General features: G+C 41.5%; 1 protein-coding gene across 1 annotated transcript; it reads right to left on the reverse strand.

Annotated features, from left to right (window-relative positions):
* Positions 1 to 4,182: 4,182 nt before the first annotated feature.
* Positions 4,183 to 17,110, reverse strand: LOC104521246 (interleukin-1 receptor-associated kinase-like 2). The gene is made up of 12 exons (XM_010163185.2): positions 17,104 to 17,110; positions 16,358 to 16,537; positions 11,140 to 11,310; positions 10,852 to 10,958; positions 9,395 to 9,589; positions 8,918 to 8,982; positions 8,354 to 8,468; positions 7,511 to 7,620; positions 6,942 to 7,137; positions 6,171 to 6,233; positions 4,918 to 5,118; positions 4,183 to 4,752 (listed from the first exon to the last, which is right to left on the reverse strand). Exons 1-12 carry the CDS (start codon positions 17,108 to 17,110, stop codon positions 4,216 to 4,218), a joined length of 1,947 nt encoding a protein of 648 aa, XP_010161487.2. The 3' UTR covers positions 4,183 to 4,215.
* Positions 17,111 to 17,964: the final 854 nt, after the last annotated feature.

Here is a 17,964-nt window from a genome sequence, read left to right on the forward strand (position 1 = left end):
GGCTGTGCTAATTAAAGGACTTAACGAGAGAGGAAAAAAGGTATTAGTGTCACCTGGGAACGCTGCAGAAGCCCCGTGGGTTGTGCTGTGTGAGTTACTGCAGCTGAAAGGCCTCGGTGCGGAGCAGCGACAACCCAGGACCCCCGACTGTGCGGGCCGGTGTGCGGGGCTGAGCTCTCTCGGTGCCGCGCCCGCGGGGGAAAGCGGCGGCCCTTCTTAATGGCCTCAGGCTGTGTCAGGGGAGGCTCAGATCGGGTACCAGGAGGAACTGCTGCACTGGAAGGGTTCTCGGGGGCTGGAAGGCGGTGGGGTCCCTGTCCCTGGAGGTGTTCACAAGCCGGGCAGACACGAGAGGTGCTCAGGGAGATGGTTGAGCAGTGGACAGGTGTGGTTGGACTCGATGATCTCAAAGGTCTTTTCCAACCCAATGACTCTATGATCAGTAAGAGTTGTTGTTACTGACTTAGCTAGGCAGTCATGCTGGGTTTTACTTGCCGTTCTCCTTTCCCAGCCTGTCCAACGCACCTTCCCGCAACTGCAAACAAGACTGATTTTTCTGTGGGGCTCGACAGCTCCTTTCTCCCGCTCCGATGAGCCTCTCGTACCCTGCTGGGTCAGGGCTCCTCACCGCTGGGTCAGGGCTCCTCACCGCTGGATCAGGGCTCCTCACCGCGGGTGAATCCACGAGAAACACACTACGAGTACCTGAAAGTTTTCTAAAGAGCCAACAGCTTTGTACAGGTAACACTGCAGTTGTTTTCTCTGAATGATAATATTCTCCTGTAGAAATCATATCTTGAAATACTTAATTGAATTTTTCAACTGCAGGTTCAAATGGTAAACACAGAAACGTTCTACCTAATAATAATAATGTGTATGATCAGTTGTCTGGTTGGTTTGTCCTTGGACACTCGCTTTACTGCAATGCCTGAAGGTGTATTCTAGTCTTTCAACTTTGGGAAATTTACCATTTCCTTTAAAAAATGGCAGCAATTGTATAAGAAATAGCGCCAGGAAATGTGATTCATCAAATGTTGGGAAATGCATCTATTTCACTGTTGCCTGAAAAAAACCACCGAACTCTAGCACATGTTGGAAGCTGTGTATTTTATAGCATGGACATTTCATTTTCAGATACAAAAATATTCTCGTACAGAGGATACAAAAGATGCAGTCAGTGGTTACAGAAACATTTGGTAGTTTGTTACAGAGCAATTAGTAACCTCGGAAACTGTGTAACGCAGCTTCTTTCACACTACAGGTATGTATACCACCTCATCATATTTTAAAACTAACATGGAACAAGGCAAAGAATAACAATTTCCTTTTGTGACTACAGGAGAACAAAACCTTTAAAGCATTTTTGTGAAACAGAACTGTGTCTAAATTATGTTTCTCAATTTAAAACAATTGGGTTTTCCATTCAGCTCTGGGGTGTGTCTATGTGCATTTCTTCCTGGAGGAGACCTGAGGTATTTACCATGGATCTCCCAAAATACACCCGTGAAAAACTATGAATATTACATTTTCAGCACCAAGAAGTATGTCAATTAAATCTCATGTAGAAATAAGCAGTTATTGACCAATCTGAATATGCTCAATGTTTCTTATGTCAGTACTAATGTTTTCTTGGTTTGATTCTGGTAAAATGAAAACACTGACACTGGCAAATATACAGACAGTATCCGAGGCACTTATAATTAAGGGATTTTACCAGTTTTTAGTGTAGAAATCAACTTGATAAATGTGTAGATGATTCTAATACTCAGGTCTTTAGTTAAAATAGTTTTACTTGCTCATAATAATATCTATAATGAACTAGTTACTGCACAAATATAGAAGATATGAGGCCTTACTCAGACACCTTCATGTAAAGGTAGGAAAACTATACCATTATACAATTCCAATGAAAAGAATTACATCAAAATTCATAGTTTTTTAAAATATTCCCCAAACTCCATGGTGAATTTTAGCTATTTCTGTACATCAGGCTCTACTACCTATGCCAAGGAGGCAGCAGTCACCTATCTGTACACTGAGCTCCATGTTCTGATAGTTCTTTTTTCTGACAATAAACCTGTATTTCCTTAGGCTGCACAGGAGCAGAATATGCTAACAATATAACAAAGAATAAATAGTCATAACAAGCAAAGTGACACTTGCTTAAGGGGCCTTTCACTTGGTAATAAATATGACAGCATGCTTTTCTTTTAAGCATGATCACCAAGGCTGACCCCAAGGCTGCAAATGCTGGGTGAGCCGAGACACACAAAAGGCTTCCTCTCTGAGAACACGGGGTGAGTGTGGCACCATGCACAGGTCCACTTACTAGCTCATCTGTCACTGATTCTTTAACCCATTGCCAAAATAAATACAACAAATCAAATTTCAAGTGACAAAATTAAAGATTAAATTAAAATCTTGTCCTTAATCAAAAAAATACAACAGTTACCATGTGAAACACAATGAGAAACCTTAACAAGGTTAACTTCCAAAAAAATACTTTTATGAAGTATTAAAAGTTGTCTTAGAGCTCCTGCCAGTGAAGTGTAAAGGCTGGACTTCAGACGGTGTCACACATGTACACGCAGTAGAGCAGCTCACAGGTAGACTGAGATGGCTTAAATTATTTACTTACAACTATGTTCAGTGCAATTCAGATTGAGACTGCGCCGTGTAGAACACACCCGAGAACTTGCACCAGAACTCCCCCCTGGTAACGCAGTGTTTCTGAGTATGTGCACTAAGACACATGGAATAGGAGAGATTAATTTGGAAACTGAAACCAGCTCCAGTCTCTGAAGGTTTCTGTCTGCTTGTACACGGTGGGACAACACTAAAGGGTACTGCTAACCGCTGGTCAGTGCTCACCCTACAGCCTCTGGGACTGGGGTTGTTAACAGCACACACTTGCTATGTAGGTGCTTTCTGAAGGACACTGCAAAAGGGTCAGACGTTCCTTTGGCAATTGTTTTTGCTTACTATATCTTTTAACATTGCAGAGGGGAAGGAAGAAGGCATCTCTGTCTACAGAGTGGTGTTGTGCTTTGATCTGCTTGAGAAAGATATCTTCTGTTTCTTCTCAGTGTGGTGGTCACTTTTGTTTTCTTCAGTCAGGGCTGATGTTTCTAATCCAAACCTGCTACTTAACCTCTTACACGAGAGGTACATTTCACCATCTTTCTAATGAAGAGTCCTTATTTCTTCTTCTGAGAACAAGCCACTGCTAATAAATTCATCCAATTTATGATTCAAAAAGCTCAGAACTGTTTAATTTGTCTTCTTCATACAGCAAAATGTTTTCCATGAGCTTCTTTTTTTGATCATTTATCTGTATTTTCCAAGATGTCTCTCGGGCTAATGCTGAAAAACAAAAAAAAACAAATATTGAGAAAAAAAATCCATCTGTTATCTGAGGAATAGACAATAATTTTAAATTAAAAATAATCCAAAACTAGCTTAGGAAAAAAAAAATGATAGAAAACATGTTGCAGATTTATTGGTAAAATCATAACCAAGGATAAATGATTTACTGAAATTAGAAGTAGGAAGAGCCTAAGCAATTCTGGAGAAGAAAGTAATTTGTCCCTACTGTTACAATACTAGAGCACTTTTACAAAGACTTCGGTTATCGTGACAGCAGCATGGGCAGTTTTGCCAAAACAGCTGGAAGACAGAATCATAGTGGTTGGAAAAGACCTTTAAGATCATCAAGTCCAACCATTTAACCCGTCACTACCAATCCCACCTCTGACTCATGTCCCTGAGCACCTCATTTACCTGTCTTTTAAATCCCACCAGGGAAGGGGACTCCACCACCTTCCTGGGCAGCCCCTTCCAATGCTTGGCTGCCCTTTGGGTGAAGAAATTTTTCCTGATATCCAACCTAAACTTCCCCTGGTGCAACTTGTAGCCATTGCCTCTCGTTCTGTCACTAGTTACCTAGGTGAAAAGACACACACCAGCCTCACTACACCCTCCTTTCAGGTAGTTGTAGACAGTGATAAGGTCTTCCCTCAGCCTTCTCTTCTCCAGATTAAACTGCCCCAGCTCCCTCAGCTGCTCCTCATAAGACTTGTTCTCCAGCCCCTTCACCAGCTTTGCTGCCCTTCTCTGGACACGCTCCAGAGCCTCAAAGTCCCTCTTGTATCAGGGGGCCCAGAACTGAACACAGCACTCAAGATCACGTGCACTGGAATTTTCTGTGTGCAGCCTTCAGATGTGTCTAGATTTACCTTGTGAAGAACACGAAGACTCAGGGTCTGTGGTTTTTTGTGGGAAGGTGCTCTGTGCAGTCGATGCCGTTTCCAGGACGTCACCGCTTTTGCCGCATGCCGCGTTTCTCTCCTGGAGTCCTTTTGCAGGTTTTTCTGTCTTGATCTTGTAATCAGCGGCTGCCATATTTTCTGAGTTGTTACAGCTGTTGCTAGATAGCTCCTCTGTAGATCTTTCTGAAGGATTCCAAATAAAACTATTTGATTCATCTGATTCACAGGGGACCCTTGACATCTGTTCGCAGTAAATGTCAGGTGACACAACTGCCACCAGAGGTGCACATGGACTGGCACTTGTCAGGATTGCTGGCTGTGTGCTCTCCTCTTTATTCTCCCCCGCAGAAGGCACATCCACGCTGAGACTAGTTGTCTCATCATCAGTTTCTTCTGGGGTGTTCATGGAGAATCCAGAAGTGCTGCCTCCACAGATGGAATGCTCTCTTAATCTATTTTCAGCCATTTCCATAATTTCAAGCACCTGTTTTTAACAACAAAATCTATGAATGCAGAATAATTCCTGTAGCTCCCCCTACACATATTCTCCTGTGTCAACACTCTCGGAAATAAGTAAGGCCTGAATGTTGTAGCTTTAGACCTCGCTGTCAAGATGACTAAAATCTTGGTCATGTATTTAAAATATTACCTCTGCTATGTTAGCATTCTTCTTTCTCAGACAAAGGCAGATGGCTGAGGCAAAATCAATAGCAACATCTTCCAGCAAGTGTCCTGCTTTCTTGTCTAGATATTTACAGCATATTTCCTTGGCAGCGAGCTTTTCAAATTTTTTTACTTTGGAGTATGAGCTTTCTTTCGCTATTTGAATTTCATCAGCAATCATATCTTTCTGTTCAAACAAAAGAGATATATTAGTGAAAGCAAAATTAACACAAACATTTATTTCTGTCTGAATCGCTGAGAATATGTCTTGCCATGTATCTGTTGCTATTGCTCCTTAATGGCTGGTTTACAGACCTAAGAGCTTTGAGAATCTCCATTTATGCAACTGACAGAAATGTTTGTTTTCATGGGAGAGAAAAGGCCAAAGGCTTTCTAATGCCCTTGTCTAATGTGCAATTCACTAAAGCAGACCCACTTTTTCTAGGCTTATGCCCATTTATAGGAATTTAAAATAATCAACATGGTGTATAGCAGCATTCTTGCACAGGACTTTTCAAACTTTTGCTAAAGTAACCAGAAACCCAGGATCCTTTCTTTTCTGCACCCACTGGAACACTGCTGAGTTGCTCAGAACCAGTAAGAACGCTGTCGTTTTCCCCTCAAAGGCTTCAACAAGATGGCAGATCAGAAGGAGCACACCTCATAGAAGGAACACAGGTGGAGTCTGTTTTCTTGCAGCTGGTGTTAATGGCATTCAGTGAGCCTGGCCAGTTCTGGTTGCTTGTGAAAGCAGTTTGTGTAGTTCTAACCACAGCTTAGGCAAACTGGCCAGGATATAAATTCCAGACACTAGTGCAACACTTAATCGCCTGACAAACACGATGATGAGCAACTGCAGTTAACACCTACCCAGGTTTCCCCATTCAGTTTGGCTCCTAACATCTTTTTTCTGGCACATAAAAAACATGTAGCAGCATTTCAGCACAAAGCTTTGTCTCTTAAATAAGCATGTAATTAAACACCAGTGATTCTGGAGTATCTCCCAACATGAGGAGGCCAGCACTCATGAGTGTGGTATGTGACATGGGAATATACAGTCTCAAGGCAGGCAGACCACTGATGTTAACAGAACCAGGGTATGGCTTCTGAACATCCCTTCTTCAGGATGTGTATAGCAGACTGGAAATAACAAACTGTATTTATAAAAAATGAAAATTCATTTTATGACAGCAACTCCATTCACTCGTGTTCATATTCATTATTCAGGCTTTTTCTTACCAGATAAATAGGGTGTCTTCCTTCATCCAGTGCCTTAATCCCTGTCAGTATCTCTGCTAAGACCTAGAAAGCGTATTTGAAAGATAAAACAATTTGTTCACTATTCACGCTATTTTTAAAAATTATTTTTGTAGCTACAGAAATAGTGAACAGCCAGGGCATTCTGAAATGATATTTTACTTCAGATGGCTTCACAATGCCAGATCTGAGCAATCTTTATGACACTTCAGATCTACCTCCAGAGCCAAGTCCCAGTTTTACAGTTAGGTACAACAGATATTGTGGAAACAAAGGATGAGAAGAAAGTCATTCTAAATCTAGATAAGAAATCACACTGAACAGAGTAACTTCTATTTAAATGGAAACACCTGGAGACAGGTGACATCGTAGACTATCAACTATTTTAGCTGAAATTCCAAATTAACAGGTGGTGTTTGTAGCAGTTCATGTGGAAAATCTGCAAGAATTCAGAGTCTAACTGCAGTCTTTCTGCTGCTCTTTTTTTTTTTAAACCATCAGCAGTAATAATTTTATTGCAACAAGAAACAATTTTGTTTCTGTCTTTCAAAAGATTCACCTCACTCTGCCACAAACTGAAGTGTATTTGGAGTGGGAACATAATTAAAAACAGGATTTCAACACATTATATAGTCAGCAACTATGATATGAAATTGCTGGCAAAGCAGATATATGAGGGACATGCTCTTATAACCAATTTCCTGTCTAGAAGCACCAAAGCATGCAACAGAACATGGGAAAAAGGCAACATACCACACCACAGCCGAATATATCAACTTTTTCTGTTAACTGCCCATGTCTGACAAAATCTTCTGGCAGATAAGTAAGAGAAGCTTGTAGGACTTTGGTTTTCATTGTAGCATATCCTGATTTTTTATCAACAGAATACAATCGCAGACCTGAATGTCCAAGCTTTGGTGTAAAGTTTTCATCCAACAAGACATTTGAGCTGTGATGAAGAAAGGCAAATAACAATATTGGTCGAGTAATTACTTTAACTTGAAGTCAAGAATTAGTTTTACGCTTCTAAAGTTAAGCACTGAAAGTTTCCAGCATTTGGCCTGCTGTGTATGAATGAAAGAATAAAGAATGGTAAAAAGGGAGAGAGGGAAGAGCAAGCACTCCAAAAATTACTTCAGAAGAATATCCTTCTCTCATTTAGAAAAGAGAGACAGCTTGAACATGAAACAGTAAACACCCTACAGAACAAGAGACAGCAGAAAGATACTGCAAATGGATTTAAAAATTGAATAAGCTTATTGTTAAAGAAATTCTGGAATTAACAGGTGACCAAGGAAGTGCTGATATGCCAAACCCCTCACCTTTTGATATTCCCATGAAGAATCCCAAAATTATGTAAATACTGTACAGCTCGAAGGAGTCCGATAGAAATGCTAATTCGCATCTCCCAGGTCAGTGGAGCAGAATCATCCTGCAAGGAAGTGAGGAGAAAAGTGGTATTTTATAGAATAAAAAACTGTAAGACAGCGGTAGTTTTGAAAACCAAGGACTTAGTTTTAGTTCCAGTCAAAACTCGTGCTGACCTAAATCAGAAGTTTGGTCTGAGGCAGAAACTGATGATTCCTAGGCCAAGGAAGGAACCTGTTCTTCTAGATTGTGCTGCACATTTCTGCCACAGGACACTGAGATAAGGGCACGGCCAGGACCACACTTGTCCAAAGCACCAAGCACTGGCCAGTGCTGAGGCATAGCGCAGTTTGAAGGGTTGCTTTTCTGATGTTTCTTTGCCTTATGATCTCTGCAAATGCTCTTCCAGCAGGTGTGAACATCTCAAACTGCTCCTCTTAAGCCCTTGTAAAACTTTGGAGCACATTATGCCAATGGATATGATGATGGGTTCTACAGAAACACATTGCCAAACCCGATGAAATATTACAATATGAATGGACACATTTTGCAGATTCCTTATTACTTTAAAAATCTAAAGGCAGCACAGCAGAAACTTCCTGTTGACCTGGTCTGCTTTGCAGCAGAAAAGCTGGAAAAGAGCTGCAGCCCGTCTAGTACTTGCACTCAAGGTATTTGGGCTCTTTTTTTTTTTTTGACTGTTTCTCAGAGTTCAAAGAGATATAATCGCTTTTCATGCAATAACAGGACAAGACTTGTTATCACAGACAGATAATAGACCCAGATTACTTGCTTACTTGACACTGAAGTTTGTTTTGTAGTGATCCATTAGGCAGGTATGGATATATCAGACAATGCAATCCGGTTTCTACTGAGAAACCCAGCAGCTGCAAAATGTTGACGTGACAACACCTGCAGGCACAGATCAACAATGATTTGCAAATGAAATAAGAGCGACACAGAAAAATACATTCCTCAGCTAGAACAAATTCCTGAACTCAAGGCAACCGGGACTTGTGTTCTGCAGCTGGAAGCACAGGACAGCCCTGAGCAGGACTGCAGGCGGGTAACTAACCTAACAGCACAGAGAGCTTGTCCTAGGAGGGACCCAGAGCTCCAGGAGACCCCACCACTTCCTCACCATCCCAAGGACTAACAGGGCAGCTGGTTTGCTCAGCAGGGACCTGCAGCACCACTGAGAGGCACGCTGCTTCCCCAGGGCTCCTGCGAAGGCAGGACATAACCCCACGTCCCCAGAGCAGCACAGTGCCTGGCAGACAGGCACGGCGGTCAGACCGAACGCAGGGGCACCAGGCCAGTGCAGGAGAGGCACAGAGCACATCTGCAAGCCAACCACGTACCGAAAGCAAATCTGTACTTCTGTATGAAAGAATCTTTGGGTGGAATTCGGGGTTGTGCATTCCGTCTGAAGAATGAAAACATGCAATACAATGTCAATTATTACGATGTTGCTTTGTACAGATCTTTTAGTTGCTGGATGACAAATTACTTTAAGAAGAGGCAAGTATCAACTTTGTGTCAAAGCAACATTAGACAAAAAACAGTGTAAAGTCACCTCTGATCCAATCATCAATGCAGGAAGCTCCATTGCAGGCTACACCCCTCATCAGAGTAAATAAAACTACTAACATGAGTAAAATATCTCTCATACGTGTTTGCTGAATCTGGGTTTACTTACTTTACATCATTTCCTTTTTAATTCTCTTGTGTAGCCATTCTGGTTCCTTGCCCATACAGTATTAAACAACAACTGACAATGTTCAAGAGATTCTGATAATATACTCCCTTCAAAGAAGAAGAAAAGGTAGAGTACTTGCCTCTTTCAGTCTCTTGATGACATACACTGTGTTGTTCCTCTGACCTTTGTAGACATCCGCAAAAGTACCTTCACAAATTCTCCTCTTGTCACTGAAACCATTTGTGGCATTAGTAACTTCCCTCTGGGTCCACAAGAGACTCCCACTGGGGAGATCAGTCATTGTCTCCTGCTGAGGAGTAGAAGAGCTGCAAGGCTATACATTTGTAGAAGAAACAAGTTTATCTCATGAAAATTCATAGGCTTTTTCCTTCTTTCAGGTGTCATATTTTCTTTTCCATGATTTAAGCAATCACTGTGATGGCTGAAAGAAATTGTGAAAGGTTCTGTGCAATCACTCGTTAGGGTTTCCCTTTCTACTATCTGTCTTGATATGCTTTGCTGATGTAAAAGTTTTGCCTAGTAGAAGAGACTTGAAAACAGTTACCAATTTGCATTTCCACCTTTTCCACAAAACAGACTTAGTTTTGTTTAAAAGTCCATGTATTTCTTTGAAGTTATGTTAGTTTAAGTTACAAAAAAAGTTAACCTTTATGGCTGGGGCATATATTAGGAAACAACTGGATTAGAAAGTAGGGTCCCTCGTAACATATTTATGTTCAGGTAGGAACTCCACATCCACTTCTGAAGCATCTGGCGTTGGTTGCACCATAATCTGTTGCTCCCAGTGTAGCAAGTCCTAATGCCAACCGATATTACAGTTCCACTGTAGCCTAATTGTGCAGCTTTCACAACCTTAATGTGCTTCAGGCTCGAGAAAACAAAACATTAACTCCCTCTCAAGAAACTCTGAAACTACTGCGTTCTTTCTCACAGTCTTTTCTTCTGGCTGATGCTCTTGAACTGTGTTATTTTGGAAGAGTTTTAAGTCTTAAAACACAATCTTATTAAAAAAAAATTGAACAAAACCCCCACTGGAATAGGGGCTTGGAGCAGCGATGGAACCTCCATCCCTGGAGATTTTCAGTTGTCAGCTACATAAGGCTCTGGGCAACCTGACTTAAATTTGATACTAGCCCAGTTTTGAGCAGAAACCACATTTTAAGAATAAAATGAAAAACTAAAGGAAGCATGCCATTCTGACTAGGCTGTGGTATATATTGCACTGTCCTATGATCACACCAGAAACGTTAAATTCTCTGTAAAATCTGTACTGGAAATTCCTTCAAAATTATTTGCTATTTGTGGGCATGTTATCCATGCTGAGCTATGCAGTATGCAATACTGTTAATTTTTCCCCTCACTGGTCTTTCACTGACAAAAAAAGTGATCAAAACCATAAATAATCTAGCTGTAGCATTACTATTATATTCAGTCCAAACAAATTGTAGTCAAGCCCTGCTTTTTCACCAGATCTGTATCTTCTACAAGTAGAGAGATAAACTTTAATTGAAGAAACACAGAATGTCATAAAGGCAATTTACGTTGTTATAATCAAGGAGTACTAAAGGGATTTACCTTCACACTTGATGAGACAGGAGGATTGGACTCTAAGGATTTCAAAAGGTCTCTTGGGGGAGGTGGTGGTGAAGGGAGTGAGTACAAGGCTTCTTCAGAAACAGCACCTGAAATTGAGATAACAGCATTGAAAATACACCTTGTTTTTGTAATACCACAACCTGTGACTAGTTATGAAGGTTTGGGGTATTTTGTTGAATTTCCTAACTGGGAATAATCTGTGACAAGCTGCCAAAATGTGAAATACTGTGAGCAGATAGGGAGCTATTTTCAGAATCTGTTACTTACTACCTGCTGGTGATACTTCCAGATGTGAGGAGTCTGGTGATGGCAACAGACTTATCTCATTTTCTCTCTCTTTCTTTTTGTTTTCTGTGGGAGTTAAAGATATGTTCTCCTGTTTAGGTGGCTCTACCAGCTCTTCTTTTTCAGGGTTGGTAATGTTAGAGGCTGACGACCCTTTAAAAGAGAAGAAAGGAAAAATGAAGACTTCCAGGGAAAATAGAACCTGAGTCTAATCAGTTATCAGGAAATAATCCTAGTCAGGAAAACAGACTGTAGATTAACGTGAACACTAAAATGAACATTCAAGTAATTTATTGTTAAATTGCTGGAATACTATTGGTATTTAACTTCAGACCATATTAATGACATTAACTACTACTGAAAATTAATAGGAAGTGATAGTTTCAAACAATTATCAGTGAGGCCTATGCAAAAGAGATATATATATATATATATGTGTGTGTGTGTGTCTTACAATAAGGAATTAGCAATAGTAGTATATTTATTTTGTCATTTTCTATATAATGTCCTTCAGCCAATTATCTCAAATCACAAATATCTCCCAGCGTAAAGAAAGCATCTAGTTCTTTGTTAATTGTCATGGGACTAAGAGGAAGTTTGTCAGAATTGTATTGGGTTTAGTCAGTAATATTTTAGGATAGTTTTCAATGGTGTGCGTTCAGTGTCATGACTCTGCTCATTCCCAGAATACACTTTCCTATACAGAACTACCTGCAATGAAGAATCGTATTTTACTTATGAACAGAAAGAAAGAATCTGGAGACAATCTAGGTTCGAATGAAACTACGTCTTCAAACTAAAACTCAGAAAAAATCAGGTACATTTCTTTATTACTGTGTCAGAATGCTACAAAATCCCAAGTTTTACAGTTTTTGGAAATTAGCTGTCAAACAGTCTGCAGGCCTTTAGTCAAAACTGACAGTCCCTGTATTCTGCCCTTGTTGGCTTTTCCCTCCTGTACTTTAACCCAGAAGTCTCTAAAATTAGAATCACTTCCCTCTTTCAACCTATTTTTCAGGGTTTTTCGTTAATTTTGCAACTTCCTGCACATCAGACAAGCAGGTCACTGCCAAAGCTAAAGAACCCCTGTGTTTCGTCCGATTCCTTTAGGCCAGAATGAACAGGGTTACGGTGCTGTGAGGACCACTTAGTGTTCTAAAGTGCCCAGCAGAACAAGCAACGTGTTCTCCATATCTGCCCAAGAGGAATCCCCTGAGTAAGCTTAGTAAGACAAAGATAAAAAAGCAGAAACAGAGGATAAAGTCTTCAAAGATTTGTCTAAATCTAAAAAGATCTTGCGAGAAATCACTTCTGCTTATGACTCAGCACACTGGAATGCCCATATTGGGTTAATTCCAGAAAATGTTAACTACTTCCTCATGGCAGAAGAACAAAATAATACAGACTTTCTAAAATAAAATGACTTAAATATAAAAGACAACTCTCAGAAGTTTTTAAAAATATAATTTCATTGTAATTTTGCAATTAATTGCATTTGAATTGATCTGGGACTAAAATGAATACTGATCATCCGGAAACACAACTAAAAATTGATCATTCCACAGGATTTGTCTCTTCCATCCTCTTTTAAACACTCTTTATCTAGCCTTCATACTGCTTTACAGAATTCAGAGTCAAAACCAAGGTAACTTCCAACTCCTTATGAAGCCCTTCATGGCACAGTCCAATATTGTAGTTCACCCATTGTCACAAAGGGAATCAGAGAAAAAAGGTATGTTTGATCTATTACATCAGTTCAGTGCCTTAATGAGCTGAATGCATATGTCCATTTCCTGCCATGACTTCTTAATATTTACTTTCACTATTCACTATCTAGCCGTAGAAACCCTTATAAAGACCCCTGTTTACTTGCATCAGGCAACTACAATTTTTAGAAGCCAAGCTTTTCCTCAGAAATCGCAGACCCATTGTACTTCTGCAGCCTGGAAGAAGTTGATTGGGTTTTATTTTTAAGAGGGGGAAACCCCACAGTTTTTGCAGCTTGTGGCAAGTGAAGTCCAAGTCTCAGAAATGTTTTTGAGAAAGCTAAAAAAAACAAAGGTAAATCACAGAAACAGAAGTGAAAGAAGGCAATCCTCTCTTGTACCAGAGGCTGGAATCAGGTGCATATTGCACAAGCTACACTGGTATTTACACACCACTACAGAGAAAACCAGTCAGACAAACAGAAGGATGATGAATGTTTCTGTGCGGTGATGACGATTATTTTTCTCTTTGCTGTATCTTTATTTTTAATGGTGATGTTGCTGGAAGTTGCTCTGGATTGGGAAGCCTGATTCTTTGTATTTTACATAATTAGAGAGACAAATCTGACTTGGTTCTCATGTGAGCGATCTTGTCAGGGCTTCAAAACACTGCCTCTTAGGATTTAATCCAGCGCCGTACCCTGACAGGGCCTCGCGCACAGGACCAGGCCTAATGATCAGAGATCCAGGGCGCAGCCTCCCAGCTTCCAGAGGGTCCATGCACTGAACGTGCTCTACATCAGCTGGAATCCACCAATGTTGTGGTTTGCAAGCAATAGCTCTCTGAAATTAAATACATCCAGCTTCTCTTGGAGTGATTCACCACTGCAATGTGCTGAACTACTCATGGTCTTGTTTTAAAGGCATGTAAGAGAAGAGAAAACTCTCATCTTGGGGTAAAAGCAACAGCATCTCAGTTGTTACAACAAGTAATATTTCTAAGCTCTTTCAACTCAGCTTTTGCAAAAATGGCAAAATTAACCCACATGGAAAAGAAAAGACCTAAAGATCGTACCTAACTGAACATAAAAGAAAAGATCATACCTAAATGAACAAAACCAGCCTTGTTCACAACAGATAAAAATTATGTTGAAAATTGTTCCTGCTATTATGTAGTGGTAAAAACATTCAGTAATTTTAAAATTTCATTTTTTATGTTGCTCAGAAGGAGAATGCAGGGCTTTTTAAATTGTCACAATGTATAAAACAGGATTGCAGAAACGTCAATGAACTCTCTAAAGGAATATACTGAAATAAGCCAGCTGTAAACAAAGGTGGGCCCCAGAACTCGCTCCGACAGGGAAAAAAGGCAAGCGCTGCAAGTAATTAGAGCTTAAGGTGTGGTAGGCTACACGGTGTTATATAAGAGCACCCAGAAACTCTCCTTGTGGTCTGGGAATCAACTGTGTTAAATACTGAACAGGCACAGAGCAAGTGTCATCACATCATGGAAGTTACCCTCTACCCTAGAGTACCCATGACGATACCGTTATCAGGGAGCCGGGCTTATTGCACTGATGACAACTACATCAGACTTACTCAATGTAGAGATTAAAAAATAATAATTAAAAAAAAAAAAATCAAGATTTTGTTTTCAATCCTGTCCACTCAGACTGGACCCTCAAAGTCACAGTCACTGTGACTAAATCAACAATTGGATATACAAATTAAAACAGATTCGAGTTCACTTTCCTGTAGTTTTGTTTGCTTTGCTGAGGAACAAGGAGTAAGAGTTGTCCTGGTCTCCTAAGCTGAATGCTGTGACTGAATTCAGTCAGAAAGTGATCTGCTGAATCACAAGGCTGCATATGGGTCATGCAAAAATCGAGTATATTAACCAAGCAATGCTCTCATTAGGGTCTGTGGTTCTTGTGTTTGCTGTCCTAAGATGGAATTTGCTTGAAGGTTGCTTGTGCTGTAGTACTTAATATTCCTTTTTAAAAAAAAAAAAGAAATAGAAATTTGGAATATCATTGTTAAAGATTTTCTCAACCAAAATGAAGGTTAAAAGTCAAGCTAATGCCAGGAAACTACAGAAAAGCAGCAGTGCTACGCCAAAAAATGCTGTGGCAAGGAACCCATGATGCATACTGGACTGCCCTGCAGCTGCTGCGCAGCCCACGCCAGCGGCACCTCTGGTGCGGGCAGCCCTGCCCCGGGCAGGCCGGCTGCTCTTTCACAACACGGCCCGTGAGGTAACTCCAGACCACTGAGGTAACTCCAGACCACTGAGGTAACTCCAAACTCCAAACCACGTGTGTCGCTGACACTGTCCCTGCTGCAGAACGGGAGAAGCGGGTGCTACTCCTGCACGTTTTCCACCCGTGGAAGCGTACGCCTGCGTAAGCTCTGCGCATTTCCCAGACACACCTGGAGAGTACTTCTCTAAGCATTTTTGGTCAGAAAGCAAAAATCTACACTTTTTCAATCTAGTAATTCTCTCTGGAGAACTGGCAAAATTCCTAGAAATACCTACTGCCCAGAAAGTAGATTTTAGGTGGGACTACGTGTGAAAAGGGGAACGTGGCCCACTCTCAACTTTTTGGGCAACTCAATACAGAAAGGCAGTATGTTGTCCAGGGTTCAACAGAACTGGATTACTGTAAAATTTAGCTTACAAAAATGGACAGCTGCAATTTAAACATGATTTTCAATGGAGAAAAAGAGAAAGGAACATTGTATTTAAAAGTGGTGTGATTTCTATCAGGCAATGGTTTACTTTAACTAGGCACATGGATTTCAAACTCTAAGCATCCTACCTCAAAAAAGATAAATCTGAAATAGAGCAAAGTAGAGATAGGTGAGAAGAATTACATGCAAAGAGTTAGAGAAGACTACAGTTGTTTAATTTATGGGGGATCAAGGAGAACATATGACAGGAATAGAGAACATATGAAGTGGGATAAAGAAATAGTAATGTAGGTAGTGGAGAAAGCATTTCTGCTTTTCATAACCTTTTTCTTTGGGTGCAGGAAAGCAGGCTGCGCAGGCAAAACTGATGGTATATTTTTCTACTCCGAGTTTGTTGACACTTAGAGTATAAGGACAAAATTTCAGGGAGAAGCAAGAATGTATGAAAAACTAAAACATTCCTAATGAAGCTCTGTTTTGAAACCTGTCTGATGCAAGAAAGCACCACCCCTGGTTCAGAGCACAGCTCATCTCTCCTTGGCACCTCTCAAAGCATCTAAGGTGGCCACTACAAAGTGGGATGATGAACTAGAGGGACCAGTGATTCCTCCTCTGTCACCTCTCCCTTTCCCACCACAAATTTTGAGAGAGCAGAAAACCAGAATCAGTGGAGAAATTTTAGAATTTGAGCATGAGACTCCCAGGAAAAAGCTTCTTCAGCGAGCAGGAGAGATTTACTGGATTGGGTCTGGGTGCTCCGAGACGCAGCAGGACTCGCCGCAGGAGGAGGGGCAGCTACTCACAGTCCAGGATGACTTGAGCTGCTCGGTAGAGCTGCAGCCCCTGCAGCAGGTCCAGGAGCTGCTGTACTGTCGCCAGCCTCACGCCCCACCACCACATCAGCTCTCTTGTTATGCTGATCCCCGTCTTCTCCATGCACTTGATTTTCCGCAGCTCTGTTTGATCAGTTATCACGTAGGAGGCTGGTGGGAGAAAAGGGATATTTCTGTTTACAAATTGGAAAAAACAAGCAAGTACAAGCAGGGAAAGCTAAAGCATGAGGCACGCTTTGCTTTTTCATTTGCATACTTTTAAAGGGAAGGATCACAATGAATTAGCTATGTGGACATGAAGAAAATTCAGTTCCTAAAGTGAGATACTCCTTTTATTCCTTTGACTATTCTGGAAAAAAATGTTGTAATATTAGAGACCCAGAAAAGAAAACCCACTCACCCTTTTCAGCATATTTCGCCCCATAATCTTCCTTCACCTTAATACTTTGTACCAAAATAAGTTCAGATTAAATTCCTGGTGCGATTCCTGTTACCCAAAATAGGTAACAGAAGTCAGTGGTGAGACTGCACCCCTGTCTACGTTACGAAATATCAATATTATGGTAAGACAAATAGTAACTGAATCATCTGGGTGTTATTTACAGTCAGATAAACCTTTCAGTGAAATGCAGCTATTTTTAAGAGCAGGAGACTGTGCTAAAGCTGATCCTACATAATTTGTCCCGATTCCTGAATGCGCACAGGATGCCCGTTACCTTCCATACTCTTCTGAGCTCACTTACCGACCAGTAACCCCCCTCCCCTTAATCAGCTCCCGCTAGATCTGATGCACCGGGCCACAGCGTGAGCGCGGGAGTTACGAGAACAGCACAACAACCAACGTGTCCAAGAATGTGCCACAGCGTCCCCGTCCCTCGGGGGCTGCCCCACGGCAGCGAGAGCCTCTGCTCGTCAGCGGGAGGGGAGCTGGCAGACCCCGTTCCTGAGGGCAGAGCCTCGGGGAAGCAGAGCCAGGATGAACCCGGCTGTAACAGCGGTTTGTCACACACTGTCACCGTGTCACTCCGTCCTGGGAGTATGATTCAAGTTAGAATTGTTTGGACTGGGACACTGAAAAAACAATAAAAAGCTCGGACTACATTTTCTATACTTATTAACTGGACACGGCCAGGACCAAGAAAAATAGGGGCAGAGAAGAATGAGGGAATATACATGACGTGAAGGACGAAAGGAAAAAACCAGGACATCTAAGCACATACGAGAGACGTTGTGAAAACAGGCAAGCAAGTAGCAGAAGATAAAATGTGAACCGGGAGGGGAACATGAAAGAGCAGAGCGAGGGGAGGGAGCCTGGCTGCCCGCGAGTAGCCAGGGGAACACGGAAGTCTGGAATTCCACTTATCAACCAGAGGTTTTGCTTGATCCCAAAAACAGGCTGGTGCACAGGAGTTCCCTGTCTGCGGGATGTGCTCTTCTGGGCGCCGAGAAACGACTCAGCCAGAGGCCACGCGTGGGTTCGGCTGTGTGGGGACAGCTGCGTGGGGACAGCTTCATGCCTCGCCCGGACCTCGTGCCCTCCCACCACGCGTCCCAAACCCACCACTGTGTCCCCATCG

The sequence above is a fragment of the Antrostomus carolinensis genome, unplaced genomic scaffold (genome assembly GCF_000700745.2).
Source record: "Antrostomus carolinensis isolate BGI_N321 unplaced genomic scaffold, ASM70074v2 scaffold27062, whole genome shotgun sequence".
NCBI lineage: Eukaryota > Metazoa > Chordata > Aves > Caprimulgiformes > Caprimulgidae > Antrostomus > Antrostomus carolinensis.